This window comes from Argentina silus (assembly GCF_951799395.1).
Source record: "Argentina silus genome assembly, chromosome: 9".
Classification (NCBI taxonomy): Eukaryota; Metazoa; Chordata; class Actinopteri; order Argentiniformes; family Argentinidae; genus Argentina; species Argentina silus.
Window position 1 is genome coordinate 7,087,500 of NC_139663.1, and position 21,876 is coordinate 7,109,375.

Here is a 21,876-nt window from a genome sequence, read left to right on the forward strand (position 1 = left end):
TGTAAAGTAACCATACTACTGGTTTATTAATGGCTACCATCATTGCTGCTGTTCACCATAAGGAGAGGCTAGTAATTCATTGCTAAATTAAGCCATCTGTGATGATGAAAGTAGTGAGGCCATATGCAGTGCCCAGCAAATGAAGAGCATAAAGTAAAGATGAATTCATATTTCTCCCATCCTCCTATGCATTATGTATTAATGTATGTATTCATTGTTTTTTTTAACAGTCATGGTTAAAACGCTCAAACTGTGGATGTAAGTCAGTATGTAGTCAGTAAATACACCCTCAATCAATTCTCCTGTTCATATCAGTTATGACCTTTTATTCTTCACTTTCTCAAACAATTGACTGTAATCAATCATAAGTGGGTGCTGACAAAGAAATTACATTTAGCTTAATTTAGATACAATAAGTACTCCCTCTTTTTTATAATGGTTTGTATTGTGTAACTATTTTTATCCTTAAATGGATGGTGGAATGCGAAAATATGATGGTAATCTTATTGGCGGAGAAAAAGAAAAAACTCCAGCAGAATTGCATTCTTGCTGCTTCACATTTTTGTGAGATTTATGTGAGAAAGATACCAACATTTTGGTCAACAGTCCTTCATCTTGGAACAACGTTATTGACAGAACCATTCAGATTATGAGGAACGGTCTATTGAAAAATTATTCAATCTTGGTCAGGAGCGCAACTAAAGCCTTATCTCATCCTACGGATATCTATTCTGCTTTGGCAAGAGAAGGCTATGCTGTGGTGTCGCCTCTGGGATTCTCAATGATTCATTCTGGTGGATTCTAAATCTGAGACCATTCATAATGTTCTAGAAGTTTCCATCTTAAAGTCTCTCCCTTGCTTTTCTTCTCCATTTTCAATCTCGCCCTTATTTCTCACATCTTCGCTCCTTCTCTTTTTCTCCCCCATTCTCCCCCATACTGTACCTTCTCTGTCTCATTTTCCCTCTCTCACTCTCCTTGTTACTCTTTCTCCTGGGCTTGGAGGAAGTGACTGGGTTGTTTCTGGGTCCTAGGGGAATGGAGAGATGGAGCTCCCTTTCCTGTAACCCTTTCTTGATCAGACAATCGCACAAAATTAAGTCAAATTTGCTATATCAATGTTTTGTTTTTATTATGAAACTGGGAAACTTTTCCCCATGTGCTCAGGCCCCCAGGGTACAGAATTGGTGTTGAGTGCCTTTGCATGGTGATTTGATATTTTGAGTGGGTGTATGTCGTCACCACACTGTTGCTGTTGAATGGTGGAAAGGTGGAGTCTCATGGTGGATTTCAGGCTCGTCACCACAACCCCCCCAGCTTGACTAGATGGATGAGCGAAACAGAGTTATGTTCCCCATATTTGTTTCATCAGAGCTCTAACCTGAATAAATGAGTTGAAACAACTCAGCTGTGATTGTGAATCTGTGGGAGTCCTATAGTGCAACGTGTGTTTGGAAGGACACCGGGAGGGAGTTGTGGGAGTGGATGTTAACCTATCTCTTCTTAAGTATTTGTGTGTGTGTGTGTGTGTGTGTGTGTGTGTGTGTGTGTGTGTGTGTGTGTGTGTGTGTGTGTGTGTGTGTGTGTGTGTGTGTGTGTGTGTCTTTTCATCTGCGTGATGGGAGGATACTGGGAGGGAGTTGTGGGAGTGGATGTTAACCTATCTCTACTAAAGTATTAAACAAACACAGGAATGTACACACCAATTCAAGTACCTCCATTCTCAACACAGGGCTTACTGTATTTACTGGCTCTTTTGTGTTGTCCAGTTGTGGTGCTTCTATTGTTCTATTTACTATGTTTTCATAAATGGATGATCGATAAGACTGGTCGATAAGGCTTGTACGCAAACAGCCATTTCCTAGACATTGGTCACTTAGCACAGGCCTGCTTGTTTGTATTTCCAATTTCTGACAGCGTCCACAACTGGGCCTCAGCCACCATTACGTTTGTTTTGAGGCTTATTTTCTTGGCTGTTATGGTCTCTCTCTCTCTCTCTCTCTCTCTCTCTCTCTCTCTCTCTCTCTCTCTCTGCCCCTCCTAGCTCTATATTAGAACCAGCTGTGGAACTAGGGGCTGAATGAATGGCTCTTTGTGATTTGGCCGTCGTTCCTGTATAAGGGTCTGTTTCTCTCTCTCTCTTTCCCTCCCTCTGTCCTATTGGCATGACAAAAGCATTCAACAATGGACCGAGAATCATCAAGTCCTGAGTATGACATTCTGTAAATGGCAGTCATCAACGTCATTTGGCCATAAACCCTTAAACAAAATGTCGGTCCCAGACTCCTCGAAACCCGAGCCAAGGTATGAGAACTAGCTGCCATTATCATGCAGCTTATCTCTGGGACATGCACACACGGGACAAATCTCAAATCTCTTCATTGCAGATAGGAAATACAGTATAGCTCTCTCATTCTTGCATTGTAAATGTAAATGTAAACATGTTCTTGCATGTTTAAGTAAAGCCATGTCTCTCTGAGACACCTTGGGAAGAACTGGGGTGTTCCTGTAAATCAGGAGGGGTGTGAATGCATGGCACCGGACTTAGGGTTGTGAGTCATGGATGCCTGAAAACAGAAAAGATTGCTCAATGTCATGGCAGGGAGTTTCTCAGCCTTGGATTGATTAGCCACACAGCATGTTGTTGTGATTCACAGTGATGAGGAGGTTTCTAAGTAGCTGCATGCAGAACTGGATTAGGGGAGTAGCTCTGCTGTGAGGTTCGTCTCCTCTGCTCTGTAGGGAGGTGAGTTTGATTGACATGTTTTGGGGAGATGAAGGCATGTTTTTCATGTGAGGGGTGTAACTCTGAAGCAGTGAAATGTTGTTCTGGATTTAGTTTCACGATGCCACCTGGGCTCTAGTGTTACCGTAACCACCAGTCCTTAGTAACCTGCCCCAACAGTGTCTTAAGTTGACCTTTTAGCCTTCTTAGACTGGTGTGACAGTTTAGTTTTCAAGGTTGGATGTTGGTTAGATGTCTGGTTAAAGACTCACCAGGTTTGTCTATCTGCCATCTGTTGTAAATGGACTTTAGTTACAGATGTATCACTAGTTCAGCCTTTTGGGTCTTTACTATCATACAGTACATGTTTCTTCTTTATGACAAGAATTATGAAACTGTTCATAGTTTGTTCCCTAGTTGATTGTGACAACAGTTTATTTGTGAATAAAAATACACTATTTACACTCATCTATTTGCTTGAAAGAAATTGTGCACATAATTCATATCTTTCTTTTTATGTGATGTGCTCAGGTGCTGGCCATAAGAAAGAGGGGAGAGAAAAAGAGGAGAGAAGAGAAGCCAGAGCGAGGAGATTGGGGAGGAGAGACCATCCCTGCAGCACTCCGAGCAGCTGGTATGGAGCGGAAAATAAATCCCTCTTTTCCTAATTCATAAACCATTCCAAACCTTTTGCAGAATAGCAATCACAAAAGACTGCGACTTAAAAAGCGAGTGGAAAAATCCATAAAGATTCTCTCTGGGTACTGGTAATGGAGGTATTTCTAACTCTGTTATAGTCAAGCCTAATCCCTTGTCGTGGCAATACAAATGAGGTGATACTGTGAATAAAGACAATGTATTTGACAGAAAGAACTGGCCCTGAGAGTTTTGACCAAGAACTAAACCAACCATCTTACCCAATAGTCACAGTGGTCCCCACTGTATGCTGGTGTACAGTATGCTGTGTACAGTACATACTCTGTGGTACTGTAGTCCAATCCTCTAGTTGTATTCATCTGTTTTTGATACAGTTGAGGCATACCTTTAGCCTTTGTTGAGTAAATGTGTAATAACTATGAAATAATAACATAGCCTCACTCACAGCACAGCACTCATGTATGATGTAACACCTGAAACTGTGTGGCATCATTATATCAATGTAGTAACAGTTATGAGTGATCAAAGTAGAAATCATGTATCCATACTTTGACATCCTGCAGGACATCTCAGAGACATTTAATTTGTGCCTGAGGACCTGAGTTGTTCCCCCCCCTTGATTCCTAATCGTAATAGTTGGAGAGGGTGGGGGGGACCCTGGAGGCGGGCAATGTTAACTTCCGTTGGTCTGGAATGTTGGGGGGAGGGAGGGGACATCAGTCTGGGGCAAGTCATTCCTCCAGGAGGAGGGTAGAGAGTGGCTGGAGGAGGCAAAGGTTTGGGAGCGTATCATTGAAGAATGGTGGGCTGGTGCCGGGGAGGGGGATACACTGGACTCTGTTCACTGTCATCTCAATGGAACACTGTTTACCAGCCCAGAGAGAGGGAGTAAGGTCACCCACACACATGGGAACACACACACACACACAAACGCATCACAAACACCCAATGAGGCACTGTTGCAGAGGCAGATGCAGAGGGTTTGGGGGAGGGGAGGAATAGGAACACCAGGCAAAGGGAGAGAGAGAGAGAAAAATTGGAAGCAGAGAATAACAGACTATCTGTTCACTTGATTTGAAGATGGGAAGGGATACTTAATTAAATGGAGAGTTTGTAGGAGAGGAGAGAGAGAAAAGTGAAGTAGAGAGGACAGTTCTGGTGAGTGGAGAAGAGAGGACAGTTTTGGCCACCATAGCTAAGGGCTGGGATGTTTGTCACGCTGTGTGGCTGAACTGCAGACTCTAATTATATCTCATCAACTGTCCCCCTGTCAACCCTGGCCTCCACCTTCCTGTACTTTCTCACAGATACACTCTCTCTCTCTCTCTCTCTCTTTCTCTCTCTCTCTCTCTCACACACACACACACACACCGTACTGTACATCTGACGCACTAACATTCCATACCTCAGATAGACACAGATAAGCTTTTATACTCTTTTATGGGTAAATCAGCTTTGAAATTAGTAAATAGAATTTAAGATCTATCAGATAGCATTGCTTGCATCATTTCAAGTCCCTTTTCTTTATTTTATTTTGTATTTGTTTTCCCCTGCCCCAGCCCTCCCCTAATTGGAGGACATGAGAAGAGAATAATACTCATAATTAGAGCTTTTATACTCTTGCCAAACATACACGTGACACACATTAAACAATAAATCTAAGAAATAATTTCACTTGTTGCAACTACATTGAAACTAAAACTACATGTCCTATTTTCAGCTATCAGAGGTTGCAATTGATCATATCAAAATGTGCTTGATCATATCAAATTGTTAACATTCCTGTGTGTGTGTGTGTGTGTGTGTGTGTGTGTGTGTGTGTGTGTGTGTGTGTGTGTGTGTGTGTGTGTGTTTCACTGTAATTGTACGTGTGTATGTGTGGCCATGTTGCTGTGAGAGTGGGTGATGAACAGACAGAGAGAGAGAGAATTATACAGAGACATTCGACTGAGGCTTCAAAAATACCTAGTCAATTTAGTCAATGTTTCCAAGTGCCCTACTTTTCCTCAAACAGGCAAGAGCATAAACAAGCACTGACGAGGGTCATGAGATTAGAGTGAGAGAGAGGGGAAGAGAGCGAGAGAGCGAGGGCAGAGACAAATTGAAAGAAGCACAGAGAGACTCAATTCCTTCTGATGGAACAGACCACTGGGCATGAACTAAAATCTATAAAAAGTATGTTATGAAACAAAGTGAAATCAGGTCTAAACTTTTGATCCTTTCTTTACGGACATAGCAATTGGTGATGCTCAAATGACTGTTTGCTAAAGATGGCTTAAACATTACATCCCCTGTTCCCACAAACTAATGACCTAGAAAGTTAATCTGTAGCATGGGAGACACTCAGACTCAACAGCAGATCATTGTAGGCAGTATGTCATAGCTGGCAGTATGTCACTCTCTGTGGGGCAAGCAGTCAGAAAATGGGCTCAGTCATCACTTATAACTGGCAAACAGAAATGCTAATAGTAAGGCTAATATCTGGGAGGAATGTCATGTATTGAATCTCTCAGTGTACATCCAAATGTGCATTTGCTAATTTGACAAATGTGGTGAATGTATTTGTCAATAATGGGTGAATGGGAGCGAAAGGAAGGGGGAGACAGTGGTCGGCTGAAATCTCCTGATCGTCAGCTGACAGGGAGAGGGGAGGGGGAGAGAAAACAACAGAAAGAGAAAGAAGAGGGAGGCAGAGAAAGAGAGAGAGAGAGAGAAGAGAAAGGAAGCAGAAGGAAAAGATGTGGAAAAAGAGTGGGAGAGAAAGGGCAAGAGTGTCTCTAAACCCTAAATCGAGAACCTCTGTTACCGTGCACAAATGATTCCTAATAAGGTTGTAACTGGCAGCCTCAAACGTCTCCCCTGGAATAAGCTGCCAGGAAACTTTCCCTGCAACTCTTCTCCTCTCTGAATATTAAGAACAGAAACAAACACTAAATGTACTGTGAAACTGAAGTAACCAAGAGAGAAAAGCAGAGAATTCATACAGAAATTAATTGTGGCCAGTATCATAGTCATAGAGTGATATATACAGGCTATACAGATCAGTTATACAGATTTATGACCACAGACCAGCACAACAAATACATGATAATAGTACTGTAAACACAACCACTTATTTACCTCTGTGTGAGAGCAAGAGACTCTTTAACTTTAAGGGTTGTCATTGTGACTCTAATATTTGGCCTTTCCCCTATTGGTCTGTATGGTATCCCTCTCCTGCTAGTGGATGTGGTGTTGTTGGCACCCATCCCTTTAGCTTTAGAGTTGCTCCCTGAGGCATATGTTTTACAGACAGCTTGGTGAGAGTGCTTCAATTGTGACTTTCTCTCCCCCAGGTGAGGTTTCGTGGGTAAACGTGTGACAGGAAGCCATGGCTCAGGTGCTACATATGGACCCCAGCTTTCCAGGTATACCCAAAACGTTTTCTATTACATTATTGAATCATCTCTCACAAACCAGCTTTGAATAGAGCCTTTATTTATCATATGTGGTTTAACATCCAAAATAACCTATAGCCTACCACTCATTAACTTATTAGTACCTTAGTTTTGGCAATAAATTCGAAACACAGATATTTTCTGAAGTCTGAGTCTGAGATTAGACGCAGATTTCCGCCTGTTTAAACTTTATTTCCTTCCCTCTCAGGGAAGCTTAATCCGTCCGCTCCCCCCTCCCTGCATGGAAAGGAGCAGGAGGCACCCTACTCAGTGGAGACCCCCTATGGCTACCGTCTGGACCTGGACTTCCTCAAATATGTCAACGACATTGAGAAGGGCAACACCATCAAGAGGGTGCCTATCCAGCGCCGGCCACGCTACGGCTCCCTGCCCCGGGGCTACGGCTACACAGGCTCCTGGTGGACCTCCACTGAGTCCCTGTGCTCCAACACCAGTGTGGACAGCCGGCACTCCTCCTTCTCCTACTGCGCCCCGGGCTACCACAGCTCCCAGAGGCCCAGCTTCAGCACAGCACGCGTGGAGAAGACCCTGCTCGATGCGCGCAGGAAGCTGGAGGAAGAGAAGGAAGGCCGGCGCTTCTCCAACCTAGGCAGCATGCACAACAGTGTGGCCGGCTCCTCCACCTCTCTGAGCAGCGCCCACAGCTTCAACAGAGCCCAGGGAGGAGGAGGCTCCTACACCCCCATGAGCTCAGGCTTGTCCACGCCTGTATCCCCCACCCCGGCCCACCTGCAACATGTACGCGAGCAGATGGCCGTGGCCCTCAGGAAGATCAGAGAGTTGGAGGAGCAGGTGAAGACCATCCCCGTGCTCCAGGTGAAGATATCCGTGCTGCAGGAGGAGAAGCGCCAGCTCAGTGTCCAGCTTAAGAGCCAGAAGTTCCTGGGTCACACCCTGGGCTTCGGCAGGGGCCGGCCCCGAGGGGAGCTCTACATCGACATCCCGGAGGAGGAGGTCAGTGCCACCAAGGCAGCAGGGCCCTTGTCCCCCACCACCCCAGAAGGCTGTAAGCAGGACTCAGGTTGTGAGATAGAGGACACAGTGATCGTGGGCGGTGTGCGGCCGGAGGGGAAGAGGGAGGTGCGCACTATCGGGGTTGGGCCCGATGAGGAGAGGGGCAGCCGGCAAGTAGGTGTGGGGGTGCAGGAGCAGGACCTGGGGCTACTGCCAGAGGCAGAGACCCTGAGGAGCCAAGTGGGCCAGCTGGAGGGCCAGCTGAAGAGGTCGCTGCAGGAGCTGCAGGCTGCACAGCAGCAGGTGAAGGCAGCACAGAGGGAGAGGCTGGCCCAGGCCCCGCAGGCAGACCACTCTGTCAGGGCCACCAGCCTGGGCTGGCAGGAGCACCAGGGCCGCAGCCTGCAGACCGTGGTCAGCTTTACCCAGCAACCCCACCAGCGGGAGCAGAGGACTGTGGGAATCCAGGTGTACACGCTGGAGCAGCCCACTGTGGTAGGGGTGGGCACATTGCTCCGAGCAGAAGGGTGCAGTTCCCCTTCCCTCCCACCAGCTGGTACAGTTCTGGAGGGACACCACATAGGACATGCAGAGGCTGTGGGCTCAGAGGGTAGGTGTGAGGGGGGTGTTAGTGTGAGTTTAGAAATGACATTGGGTTTTTGTAACCAGTATGTTGTTTTTGTTTGTTGGTGTTATTACTTCAATCTTTGTCCTCTTTATCCTTCCTCCAGAACCACCTGTTGAGCTGCCCATTGCAATCAGCTCCAAGCAGGTACGGGAGGTCCTAAGAAGTGAGGTGTCCTCCTCTGTGCCTGTAACTAATCCTGCTATTGCCATGGAGACTATTGGTAATCAGATGGCTTTACTGCATTTGAAGGAGGGAGAGACACACCAGCACACAGCCATAGATGCTGTCCAGTCTCAAGACGACGTATCAAAACCAGGTAACTGGAGCTCAATCTTTAACATATGGACCATTATTAAAACTCACAAAACTCAACCCACTCATCATAAGCATGTCACAGGACATACATATATCTCTCTAGCTCACTGACAGTCAGAAAACCTCTCATCTTCCTTAACCCTCGGTATAACTGTCCCCTAATTGTAATTGGTGGGTCTTTTCTCCAGCCTCAGCCTCTCCCCAGTCCGCCCTGAGGTCCATAATGAAGCGCAAGGCAGAAGGAGAACCTGGCTCTCCCTCAACCAAGAAGAACCTGCAGTTTATTGGAGTCAATGGAGGGTAAGTGAGAGTTATGGACTGATGCTATGTGTTAGTATTTGAGTGTGTGTGATGTATGACACAAGTTAGTTATTGCGCTGTGTTTATTAATTGTATTGTTATGTAAATAACTTTCTTCATATGTAAGTAAATGAGTGTATCAATGAGTTCAGTTGACTGACAGATGAATACACATTCATCCTGCAGGTATGAGTCTACGTCCTCAGAGGACAGCAGCAGTGAGAGTTCAGAGGAGGAAAGCGATGCTAGTGAGTATCACGAGGCTAGAGAGAAACTGCCAGAGTCTGCAGCCCAACACCAGCAAACCACAGCTGTTACAGTCTCCTCTACAGAGGTACCCCCAGCAACCAACTCCACAACTCAGCAGATTACCGTCCGACCAACAGCCGCTGACCCTGCAGCCGAGCAGAGCACCGGCCAATCATCAGCAGTAGACACAGAACTACAGCACAGGGCCACCCGATCACCAGCTACGGACACAGCCATGCAACAATGTGCTTCTGAGCCTCAAGCCTCTGACCCCACCTTCACTTCCCAGTCGCCAGCCAATGACTGTGCCCCTCAGGAGAATATCAACCAATCATCAGTCACAGACACAGTCCCTCACAAGAGTACCTCCAAAACTCCTAGCACTGAACCCAATCTCGAACCGAGCACTGTCCAGTCATCAACAACCTGTTACGCATTCCAGCAAAATGTAACCCAATCAAAAACCACTGACCCTGAAGCAAAGCTGAGTGTCATGCAATCAAAAACCACTGATGTCACCAATACACAAGATACCGTCCAGTCACAAACTACTGACCTCACCCCACAGCATGGGGCCACCCCATCACCAGCCACTGAGCAAAACTCCCAGCAGAGGATGATCCAATCATCTGCCCCAAAGCCAGCACCTGAACACTATCCAAATGATCCATCATCCACTCCATCATCCAACCAACAAAGCAGGTAAGCCTGTGTGGCTAGTTAGAAACACTTTATGATATTGTTCATGTGTGGGTCAGTGACTGATGTTTTTTTTGTGTTTTTTTTCTCTCTCTTAGACTGGAACTGAGTGACAGCCTCATGGCAGCTCTTCATGCCCTTCAGAAAGCCCTTGGTGAAACCAACGCCTTCAGCCAGCAGGGGGCGGTATGCTCTTCTCCTCATTTAATTAATCTTTGTTAGTCTAGAGTACTATATCTGGGTCTAACAGTGTGCTTCTTCAAAAATAAACTATTGTTCACTGTATGATTGTTTTCATATGTGCATTGTGAGTTTGTCTAAGACCAGTCTTGTATGTTACCTCCTCAGAGGACAGCCTACACCACAGTTCTGCAAGAGTGGCTACGTGTGTCCTGTCACAAGGCAGCGGACACAGCTGTGGTCAGGGCCTACATGGACACCTTCGCCTCCATTTCCCCACAGCTGTTGGAGTTTGTGGTTAACATGGCTGACGGCAACGGCAACACAGCCCTGCACTACACAGTGTCTCACTCCAACTTCCCTGTGGTCAAACTGCTGCTGGACACTGGTGAGTCTGGGAACGTGTGTTTGATGCCATTCCTCATTCCAATAGATGCTTTACAATGAGCCCGTCCTTCTAAATTCTACCTCCACCAGCCTCCCCTGGTGTGTACACTACAGTAGGTTAAACTAACTGTCAGTTTAGCATAAGTGGAGATTTGTTTATGTGTTTATCTTCTGCATCAGTGCTAAATGTTATTCCACTCAATCACAATGTGACACAGAGCCACAGATGAAGCTTCCTTCTTCATTGGGTGTTACAGAATACAATTCTCTCATTGTTAGTGCTGTCACTAGAATTTCTGCAGGTGCCATAAACATCTTCTATCTCCCTGTCAGGCCTATGTAACGCTGACAAGCAGAACAAGGCTGGCTACACTGCCATCATGCTGACAGCTCTGGCTGCCTTTCACTCTGACAGCGACCTTCACACCGTCCTGCAGCTGTTGCGCACAGGGGATGTCAACGCTAAAGCCAGCCAGGTATGCCCCCTACTGGCCAACAGGCCTCCTGCACAGCCAGGCCCAGCCAAACCAATTTCCTACCAAACCCCTGACAAAATGGAAGTGCAAAAGCTATTTCAGCTGGTATAGATTTTCATAGCTCCTTTATAAAAGCTGCATACTTACAGAATGAAAACGATCCTAACGTTAACCCTAACTTTGAGTCTTTTTTGCTGCCAAGGGGCATAGGATTTGGCGTCAAGAAAACGTGTTTTCGAACCAGCTCTAATGGGTAACTCTTGTGTGATTGTAGGCGGGTCAGACTGCGTTGATGCTGGCAGTGAGCCATGGGCGAGGGGACATGGTGCGGGCGCTGCTCTCCTGTGGGGCGCAGGTGAACATCCGTGATGACGATGGCTCCACAGCGCTCATGTGTGCCTGTGAGCATGGTCATGTGGACATTGTACGCCAGCTGCTGTCTGTGCCAGGCTGCGATGCCACCCTCACAGATAATGTGAGTCTACAAATCCACCCTTGCTCTCCTCCTCCTTTTGCATTAACTCTTTTTTTGGTTCTTCACCCCTGTTTCCATACTGTATTTGTGTAGATGTCTGTCTGTTTGTATACAGTATCTTTGGACCAGTTTTGTTCACTCTCTCCACTGTCTCTGTACTTCAGCGTTGTATATTTAGTTTTTTTCTGTCGTCCAGCTCCGGGCCCCAACCCTGTCTTGTTGTATCTCTCATCTTTCCCTCTGACCTATTTTATCTTGCCTTTCTCACCCCTCACTGACTTCTTTGTGACCAACCTCTTATCATCCCTCTACTAGGATGGCAGTTCAGCCCTGTCCATAGCACTGGAGGCCAGTCAGAATGACATTGCTGTGCTTCTCTACGCTCACCTCAACTTTGCCAAGCCTCCTTCCCCTGTGAGTAGTCTCAAAAAGAGCATGCCCCACATCTCCATTCAAGATATTTGTACCATATTTCACACGCATACATACACTCACACTGATGTGTTCTGGATGATGATTTCAATGTTGTTGTTTTTTTTACCTACTTCAGGTGTCACCAAAGTCTCCTCATTTGGGGTCCTCGCCTCCTACTGGTGAAACAAAGTGACCACACTGCCAATGCGGTTTCAGCATCACACCTGCTACCAACTCCTCAACTATTCCATCATAAGTGTTGATATTTGTTTATTTTTGTGTATGTTCACATGTGATTGTGTATTCTATTTCTCACTCTCTCTTTCTCTCTCTCCCCTCTCTCCATATATATGTATGACAAATATCGGCATGAAAGCCAGCACTTGACACAATCCTAATGCATAGTTTTTATTTTATAACAAAGAAGGAATTCATTGTGATGTTATACTACTCACATACTGTATACAGTAGTTCTTTATGCACACAAATCTGTTTTATTTGGTCACAGTGTTGGTTGAAATGCATCTCAAATGTCAATCCCCATTAGAATAGGTCTCTTCACAATTTGAGTTCAGCAATAATCCCACTGACATTCATTTTTGGTTTCTGGAGGCACGTAAATCATTAGTTAAGCATTAGATTGCATCATTTTTAGAATTCATTATTGTAGCTTATTTTTAGTTCATATGCATCTTGTACTCACTACAATGTATGTCATTCCGATAAATCAGGCTGTTACAATGACACATTAGGAATACTTTGTGTGTCATAATCATTTATGAAATGCTGAACGCCACCCATATCATTCTAAATACACAGATCTCGTTAAAGTGTCCTTTATCACTTGCATTAGTTAGCTGATTGGTGCTAAATCAATTCTGATACAGGACACTTTAAACATATAACATTATATAAACATTTATAGACAGACTTTATTTACTCTAGAGTATTTTTGATAGTGTATTTTATTAAATTAGAATTTCAGTATTTGCATTAAGAATGGCAGCAGATGTCCCCAACACTGGTAAAAGTAAGAGAGGACAAGCGTCCCACACAACAGTAGCAAGATACAAGTGATAACAGCACCCTCATCAGCATAGTGTTTTCAGTTAGGGTTGTGCGAAATCTGATTCTATTAATATATGTTGACAATTGACAATATTTCAGAATTTTAATCCAAAGATATTCCTCATAACCACTCTTTTGTTATAGTGTATATTGTGGTGATCTCTTTGGGTGTAAAAAATAATAATGTGTATTGATCAGACTGTAATGGCTCGACAAATGTTAGTTAACATAGCATCATTATTGCGGAGGTGAACAAAACAAAGACATTCTTACGTTTAGTTCATGAGAAGGCAATGTTAATTATGATAGCTCGCACCCCCTCTGCAAAGGTTATGGATCCAATAAAGGTACTACCATTTTTAAGATGTTTTATTTTTTTCTTTAGTTAAGGTTTCGTGAATGATTTTACAACGGGTGGTAAATATTTCGTTTTGAAGAGGTGACATTGTTAGGTACTGACTTGGATGTGTAAGATGATGAGTATGGTGAAACTGCCACTTCAGTGGTCAGCCTTTTTTGGATTTGTTTGGTAACTAGAAAGTGACAGAAAGGATTACCTATGAAGGACTTGCAGTGTAACATAAGTATACCAAAATCAGAATAATATATGTCATTATTCTAAAGAAGTAGTAATGCAAAAAAAAAACACAAACTTGTTTAAATTCAGAATACGACAATATATTGGTGTCTCAATTTGTATTCCTTTTTAGAAATCTCTGTTTTTCCACATATCTTTCATATCCACAGTTTTTCTGAACTATTGGATTTTATAAACGTTTATATTTGTTTATTTAACTCTCTCTTTTATACATTTATATTTGTATTATATGTTTAAGTTTACCTACTCGCACAAGTTGTTCGTTTGTTTGTTTTTATATTTAGCCTTATGTACAATGCTTAGTTTGTATTTTTTCCATTTGGTTAATGGGATTGAAATAAAAAAATAAACCTGGACTGTAATCGCCTCCCTCCCGAATTTCGTTAGTTCACGCACAGACTGATTGTTACTCTCCTGTGGCTTTGACGCCCTTACTGCTGGTTTGCTCACCCTCATCGAGCTGCATGCCTTCATGCGGCGAGTGGATCCTGCCAACTTCAAGGTACGTAATTAATCTTAGTAAGCTATCCTTTATTGACTGAATGTAATTATGAGTAGCCCTATAATATGTCAATGTAGGCTTGCCTTTTGAAAATCCAGGATTCGTCAATGCACATCCTCTTTCATATGAACATGAAATACAACGTATTCACAGTGGCCTTATGTTTATTTACATTCCAACTTTGCAGATTCTGTCCCACAACATCAGTGGTGCTGGCTATGATGTTCCCAGAGGACTTCACCACTGAGACGCACGTTGCTGGTGACAAATTCCTCGCTCAAGTCTCTTTGGCTCTGGCCGAGAAGTATCGCTAAATCGATGTTACAAATTTCGCACCAATCTTGGTATATTGTCAAATGTGCGCTGTATATGAAAATGAAACAAAAAAAAGTAAATAAATTCATTAAACCCATTCCATCTGAGACGTTTCATATGTTGTGTGTTTTGTGTCGTAAGATAGCTTGTTTAATTTACATAATTTATTTGATAATTTATTAGGTGAAAAATAGTGGGCTGCATTTGTAACATAGTTCATATGGTAAGACTCCTCAAATTCAAATACCTCCACCCGCACTGTCGAATTGCTAGCTTTTCAATAGCGCAATTGGTATACTTTGTTAAACGAGGCGGTCACGTGTGTTGGCAAGTCAGAGGGCGCAAGTTGTGAAAATATGTGAAATATGTTTGAAGTAAAGGCGTCTTATATCAATGCAGAGTTAGTACGACAGTAGCTTATGGCGCCGAAATTATTTTTCTCTTTGGTCACAGAAGGTGAGAGGAAAGCCCTCCCTGGGCGCAACAGGGACACAGCACTGTAAAACCGAGACAACCGGAGTGTCATCATTAAACTTTTGTCAATAAACGTCTTTCTTCATTCACAGGCTTCTCCTACACTCTCCTTTTATGGATGGGCGCTACATCATTCGTGGGGGACAACATGTTTACTGTACACTTGTTCATTTTGCGATACTTAATGTCCATTGTTTTATAGGCCTGAATGCTGATAAAAGCCGATTGTTTTCTTTATTGATTCTTCATTTTTAATTTGCCATTTTTGATTAGCCAGACAGAAAATATTACATATCCATTTCACTCATAAGTGAGATAACATCATAGCCTAAAGAGGACATGAAGTCTTTGGAAACTGATATTCTTGGTCGCATGAATGGATTGACAGTGGATTGACAAACCAACCCACTCAAAAGGCTGAACCAATCGTTGACTTTGGGCGGAGTTGTGGACAAAAAAGGCCTATATAAGCTGCACATTCAGTAAGCAAGAATACAATACATCTCATCGTCTTGAGTAGTATTTCATAGCAGTCACCATGGTTGAGTGGACAGACTTCGAGCGCTCAGCGATCCAGGACATCTTCTCCAAACTAGACTATGATGACATTGGTCCTAAAGCTCTTGGCAGGTAGGCACGCACATCGGACGCAATCCGATCGATCCTTGGTTAATTGATAGCTAATTCTACAAAGGTTAATTTGGCGCCAGTTAACATGTTCATGTGCTTTGTGTTTCAGTTTATCCTCCCTAAAACCTGTCCCTACAATTAGGCTGCTGATGTGATAACTGAGGCTATGTTTACTCACAGGTGTCTGGTCGTGTACCCCTGGACACAGAGGTACTTTGGCAACTTTGGAAACCTGTACAACGCCGCTGCCATTATGGGCAACCCAATGGTCGCTCGTCATGGAATAGTTATCCTGCATGGACTAGACCGGGCTCTGAAGAACATGGATGACATCAAGGGCACCTACACCGAGTTGAGCGTGCTGCACTCTGAGAAACTGCACGTGGACCCCGATAACTTTAGGGTACCGTCGTTTGTCTCTTTCACATTTTACAGCTTTATTTAGCCTGCTTATCTCCTAAGATTTCCAGATGTGCCTTCGCTGAATATATCCCTCTGTTTTTGTCTGAAGCTGCTGGCCGACTGCCTGGCCGTTGCCGTTGCTGCGGAAATGGGCAACGCATTCACAGCTGATGTCCAGGCCGCTTTCCAGAAGTTCATGCATGTCGTGATCGTCTCCCTGGGAAGGCAGTACCACTAAAACCCTCCACAGGTTTACCCAAAACAGACACCTGGCGCTGATCATTTGTTTAAGCACCTGATGTAACCTCCGCCAAATAAAAGTATCAAAAAGAATAGATGTATTTGTGTTTATCTTTTGTGCAAACTCTACAGTATCATCTATGATGCCTACGGCTAGGCACAATTACATTATGTTTTAGCCGTGTGAATAGGCATAAACGTTTAAATCAGGTATTTATATGAATGTTGTACATGGTGGTGGATTCTAATGTAATAAATTGAACAAACATGACATTGACACAAGTCTAATGGCGCAGAAACCTAACTATAAGAGGGCTCTGCTTCTAATGATCAGTTACTCCTACAGAATAGATATCTCATAATTTGCAGTAATAAGTCTGTTAGCCAGGTTAGTTTGGTCTAAATTGAGAAAATATTAGGTAATGTGGGAGAAGGGAGAAAAAAATCCTAATGAGTGGATTAATGTATCTTGTAAATTAATGATTTGTATGTATTTGCAATAATTGTTTCAAGTGAAGCAAAATAACCCCCAAATACAGTTCCAAGATACAAAATAATTGAGGCACCTCTTGTCCAAGGAGGTTTATGTATACAGGTTGCAATGAGCTTACATTTTAGCATTGATTCTCATATAGTAAGAGTAATATTCGTAAAAAAAAAAATCATCAATGAACAACATAATATTGACATTGATATATTCCTATTGATAATCAATCAACCATTAATGTCAAGGAATAGAAAACAATCAATCCACCTGTTATGCACACCAATGCCTTTCATCCAGACTAACTAAACATCTCCTATGTTTGGTTTGAGGCCAACAACATGCTTGCTATGAGGGCTCCCACAGCTCATGATGACTGTGTGCTTCCCATCTCTGTGGTCGACTTCAGTCAGACAGAGGGTGAATACTCACAAAGCAGCCAGCCCAGACGGCATTCCAGGCCACGTACTCAGCGCTGGCAGTTGGCTTTTACGGACATACTTAACCTTTCCCTGTCCCAGTCTGTAGTCCCCACCTGTCTTAAGGTGACCACCATTGTTCCTGTGCCCCAAAAATCTAAATTAACCTGCCTAACTGACTATCGCCCCCATAGCACTCACATCTGTCTTCATGGAGTGTTTTGAGAGGCTGGTCAAGGTCCACATCAACTCCACATTACCTGACACACTGGACCCACTCCAATTTGCAGCAACTGCACCACTTATGACCACAGGGCTCTACAGAGGGTGGTGAAAACAGCCAGTTTGGCTCCACAGGGAGCGAACTCCCAGCCATCTACTGGGACATCTACTCCAGGAGGTATGTTTTTAAGCTCACTTGAAGTCTCCAGGTTCACGTGGGTTAATGAACTGCCCATTTTTAGGTATCCTAAAAAATCGATTCAGAAGACTATTCACATTAAAGGTTTTACCAAGATAGAGCCTCGTTCCCGGCGTCCTCCACTTTGCCCCCATCGTTTCCAAAGAAGGTTTTCACAATAGTTTTGTCTTTGACTGTAAGACTCATTCTTGAGGTTAGTATGCAACAAGCTGCTGCTCCTGGTACCGCATGGAACCCGGGGAACCCGCTGACTTGTAACCCGAATGTTGCTGGTACGAATCACACTGGGGATATTCAGGTTTTTTTAATGCTAATTCTTACTAATTGTCAGGGATAAAAATTAAGCTAGCCTGCTAGCCCAAGGCTAGTCTTTTTAAAAGCTGGCTAGTGAAAATTTTTACCAACTAGCTTTGGGCCAGTGAAATTTGTGTCTTCTAATTGCAAAAGAACAGCTAAGCAGTCATCGCTGAATAGTCACAGTTTTGTAGCTGTACATTTATGGCAAATAAAAACTGTGTAGCAGATCAGATATTATATTGAAATATTATTTATCTCCTTATTAAAAATAATATTTTTGCTTTAGCCGTTTAATGTTTTGGACAGTAGGCTTGTAGAATGTCACCCAGGCTAGTAGGAATTGCAGTGTACTAGCCCAATTGGCCAGTGCCCAACATCCTTAAATTCCACCCCTGCTAATTGTTGTTGCGTATGCTAATATTTGCTAATGCCTTCCCCAGACAACTTACCCTAACCTTAACCAGTCAAAGTGAATGCCTAATGCTGCCTAAGCTGTTGATGATATTTTATATATTTGATATTGTTATATATGTTACTATATTATAGGCCCTAGCTATTGCATTACCCTCCCAGAGCCAGAGGCCCAACTACGTCGACCTTGATTTTGCCCCAGACAGCTCCATATGGGCCAGCTGGTTTTATCAAGCAACACCACAGCACCAGCTCTGCCAAATAGCAACCAAGGTCGACCTGTGGTTTATTGCAGCTAAATAATGTTTAGGTCATGCCAAATAAGAGTTGATAGCACTTAATTAATTTGTTTAAATATTTAGGTTGTTCAGAGATAAATCAATATATTTACAGATAGCTAATCCTCTGTTGATCAGACACATATAGCAAGGAGAGTTCTAAATTATTAGGCTAATTGTCTTAGCAAAGACTATGCTACATGGCTTCTATCAGCCAAAGTCTGTACAATTATTATCTTGACTTTTTCAGCGGTTCCACCCTTTGGTAACTCCAATGGTTGCATTTTGCCTTATAGAAACACCCTAATTTTCTTGGAACAGAATATCATACTGGGTCAACATGTTTGGTATCAACTGATAAGTAAATCATGTTCAGTATTAATTAATTGCCCGGTGTAGATAAAAAAAATCTATTTATTCACTATAAACAGCCAATCTCAGACTCGCGCGCATATGCAATTTAGGCTTGTTAAATAAACGCTGGGAAAGGAGAACGTCCCTGGAGACATCTAAACAAGCACTCAGCGCTGTAACACTTACATAATAATACACATATTTGGCTGTCAAACTTGATCCCATCATAATAAAATGTTCTCGTGTTCATTATTTCGTTTTCCCCATCATCACAGAAACGGAGACAGTGTGGAAAACTGCGCAGGTTAGAATATTTATTTTCGAAAAATCTGTATTAGAAAATCTATCTTTGATTATGATGGATTCACTTTACATTTATAACGCAGCAAATATCCAGAAATGTAAGCTATGAAATGTAGACTACAACACACTAAATGTAATGTATTACTTGCCACCTTACAACCTTATATTAACTGTCTCCAGAGTTGAGCTCTGGGCTATAGCCTACACCAACTATCGGTAGCCTAGGCTATAAACAAGGATAAAGCATTTTAACGAAGATGTTTAATGAATTTGCATCTCTATTTTCTTCTTATATTATCCGACTCCATGGGCCAATACAGTTAATCAGTGTTTTTATTTTACTTAGATAGGCCTACACAGCGGCATATTTGAAGGCATAATGCTGGAAAGTGCACAACTAAACCCGAATAGTTTGTTTAGACAATGTAAGTCTGTATTCAGACGTTTCCAACCCCGTTATTTTTCTAACATGTTATCTTATGCAAGCTGGCAACACCAGCCAATGAGTTAAAACTGTCACGTATCTCGGAGGTGGGCCTGGGTGTGCCCCCTCGGCGTCTTTGGTATAAAAAGCGCTCGCACTGAAGAGTTTATCACTGAACTTTACTTCAGCATCCTCTGTTGAAAACAAGGAAGATGAGTCTCTCTTACAAGGACAAGGCAATAGTCAAGGCCTTCTGGGCCAAGATAAGCGGAAAGGCTGAAGACATCGGAACCGATGCTCTGTCTAGGTAATGCAATTCTCACGATGTAAATATCGTTGTTTTGAAATATGTAAATATGAAAAGTAATGGTAATATCTTGACATACCATTCCATGCAGGATGCTGGTGGTGTACCCGCAGAGCAAGACCTACTTCTCCCACTGGAAGGACCTGAGTCCCGGCTCCGCCCCGGTGAGGAAGCACGGAAAGACGATCATGGAAGGTGTTGGTGACGCCGTTGGCAAAATCGACGACCTTATCGGGGGTCTTCTCAGCCTCAGCGAGCTGCATGCCTTCCAACTGCGTGTTGATCCTGCGAACTTTAAGGTGAATACAGACACAGAAACATTCAAACTGGTAGAATCCAAACTTGAGATTAGCGTGCGTAATTATCCAATTGACCTCAATGCATTATTAAGTCTGCGCACGGATCTCAAGCAATCTAAGCTGTGATGTCACTGCGTGTTTAATACATTATTCCTCTTCCTTCTAGTTCTTCAACCACTGCTTCCTTGTGGTGCTGGCCATCATGTTCCCCACTGACTTCACCCCCGACATTCATGTGGCTATGGACAAGTTCCTCGCTGCCCTGTCCCAGGCTCTGTCCGAGAAGTACCGATAAGCTACAGACAAGGCATCAGACGGATGGAAGCACTTCTTGGCATGTTCTGTCTTGTTAAAAAATGATGAATAAATGTTCAAACGCAAAGAATGGCGTAGTTTGGTCCTTACTTCAGTTATGAAAAAGAGCTGTAGAGCAGGAAAGACAAAATGTGTTAGATACATTGTTTTTGCCAGGCTGAATTTACATCGTCTTCAATCAAAATAAAGAACAAAGAATATCGTATATGCAATTAATGGCAGACATGCATTAGCTCTGTTGTAGGCGCATTGCAAGATATCTTACAGCTAAAACAATTATGTAAGTTAGTCAAATAATTGTTCATAATCCCCTTTCTGGATAAAGCAACTGATGAAAAAGATCATCTATCTCAAATGTCGGTGCATAACAAACCAATGGCACAAATCAATAAACTAGGATGATGATCAACATGTCACTAGCCTAAAAATAAGGCTAGTGACTAATGAAATATGTAGCCTTATATTTCATATAGTAACATTTAACTCTTTTTAATTATTATAATTCACACCATTCACACCAAGGCTTAATGATTGCAAACAAACAAATAGGCCTATGAATACGTAGCCTAAATGTAATTTTGATCATGGTTTTGCTTGGTAATAATTATATATTGTTATAATTAATTATTAATTATATGTTATTATTATTATATTTCTTATATTGACACCAAGACTTAATGATTTAAATTAAAATAATAAACTAATGTGTAGGTCTATATAGCCTACTTAGATTATGGTTTTTGCTTGGTTTATCTAGCAGTTCATTTAATTTAAAACACAGGATTAACACTATCAGTGGATTTGTTTTAATACGTAAAACAATATGCTTAAATTACATCACTCATTACTGAATTCATATTTATTTACTTAACATTTTATTTAGAAATAATGGTGAATGGCTAATTAAATGAACAATGATTGATTGTTGTCTATTCCTTGGCATTAATGGTTGATTAATTATCAATAGGAATATATCAATGTCAATATTATTTTGTTCGATTGATGATTTTTTTTTTTACAAATATTACTCCAACAATATGAGAATACAATATCAATCATAAAATGTAATCTCATTTCAACCTGTATACATAAACCTTCTTGGACAAGAGGTGCCTCAATTATTTTGTATCTTGGAACTGTATTTGGGGGTTATTTTGCTTCACTTGAAACAGTGATTGCAAATACATACAAATCATTAATTTACAAGATACATTAATCCACTAATTTAGATTTTTTTAAACTTCTCCCACATTACCTAATATGTTCTCCATCTAGACCAAACTAACATGACTAATATGGTCTTATTACTGCAATAACATGCTTATTACTGCAAATCATGAGATATCTATTCTGTAGGAGTAACTGATCATTATGAAGCAGAGCCCTCATATAGTTAGGTTTCAGCGTCATTAGACTTG

General features: G+C 42.5%; 3 protein-coding genes across 3 annotated transcripts; all 3 read left to right on the forward strand.

Annotated features, from left to right (window-relative positions):
* Positions 1-3,283: 3,283 nt before the first annotated feature.
* On the forward strand, positions 3,284-13,348 carry kank2 (KN motif and ankyrin repeat domains 2). Its single transcript, XM_083677649.1, has 12 exons — positions 3,284-3,359; positions 6,718-6,789; positions 7,028-8,404; positions 8,526-8,738; positions 8,926-9,037; positions 9,224-9,988; positions 10,084-10,171; positions 10,334-10,553; positions 10,886-11,028; positions 11,303-11,503; positions 11,819-11,917; positions 12,054-13,348. Exons 2-12 carry the CDS (start codon positions 6,753-6,755, stop codon positions 12,108-12,110), a joined length of 3,312 nt encoding a protein of 1,103 aa, XP_083533775.1. The 5' UTR covers positions 3,284-3,359; positions 6,718-6,752; the 3' UTR covers positions 12,111-13,348.
* Positions 13,349-15,412: 2,064 nt separating this feature from the next.
* Positions 15,413-16,151, forward strand: LOC310809567 (hemoglobin subunit beta-like; the record flags this gene model as incomplete). Its single annotated transcript, XM_083676901.1, has 3 exons — positions 15,413-15,504; positions 15,685-15,907; positions 16,016-16,151. The coding sequence occupies 3 exons, from the start codon at positions 15,413-15,415 to the stop codon at positions 16,142-16,144; spliced, it is 444 nt and encodes a 147-aa protein (XP_083533027.1). The 3' UTR covers positions 16,145-16,151.
* Positions 16,152-19,736: 3,585 nt separating this feature from the next.
* LOC310809569 (hemoglobin subunit alpha-2-like) lies at positions 19,737-20,449 on the forward strand. Its single transcript, XM_083676903.1, has 3 exons — positions 19,737-19,844; positions 19,936-20,143; positions 20,310-20,449. Exons 1-3 carry the CDS (start codon positions 19,750-19,752, stop codon positions 20,436-20,438), a joined length of 432 nt encoding a protein of 143 aa, XP_083533029.1. The 5' UTR covers positions 19,737-19,749; the 3' UTR covers positions 20,439-20,449.
* Positions 20,450-21,876: the final 1,427 nt, after the last annotated feature.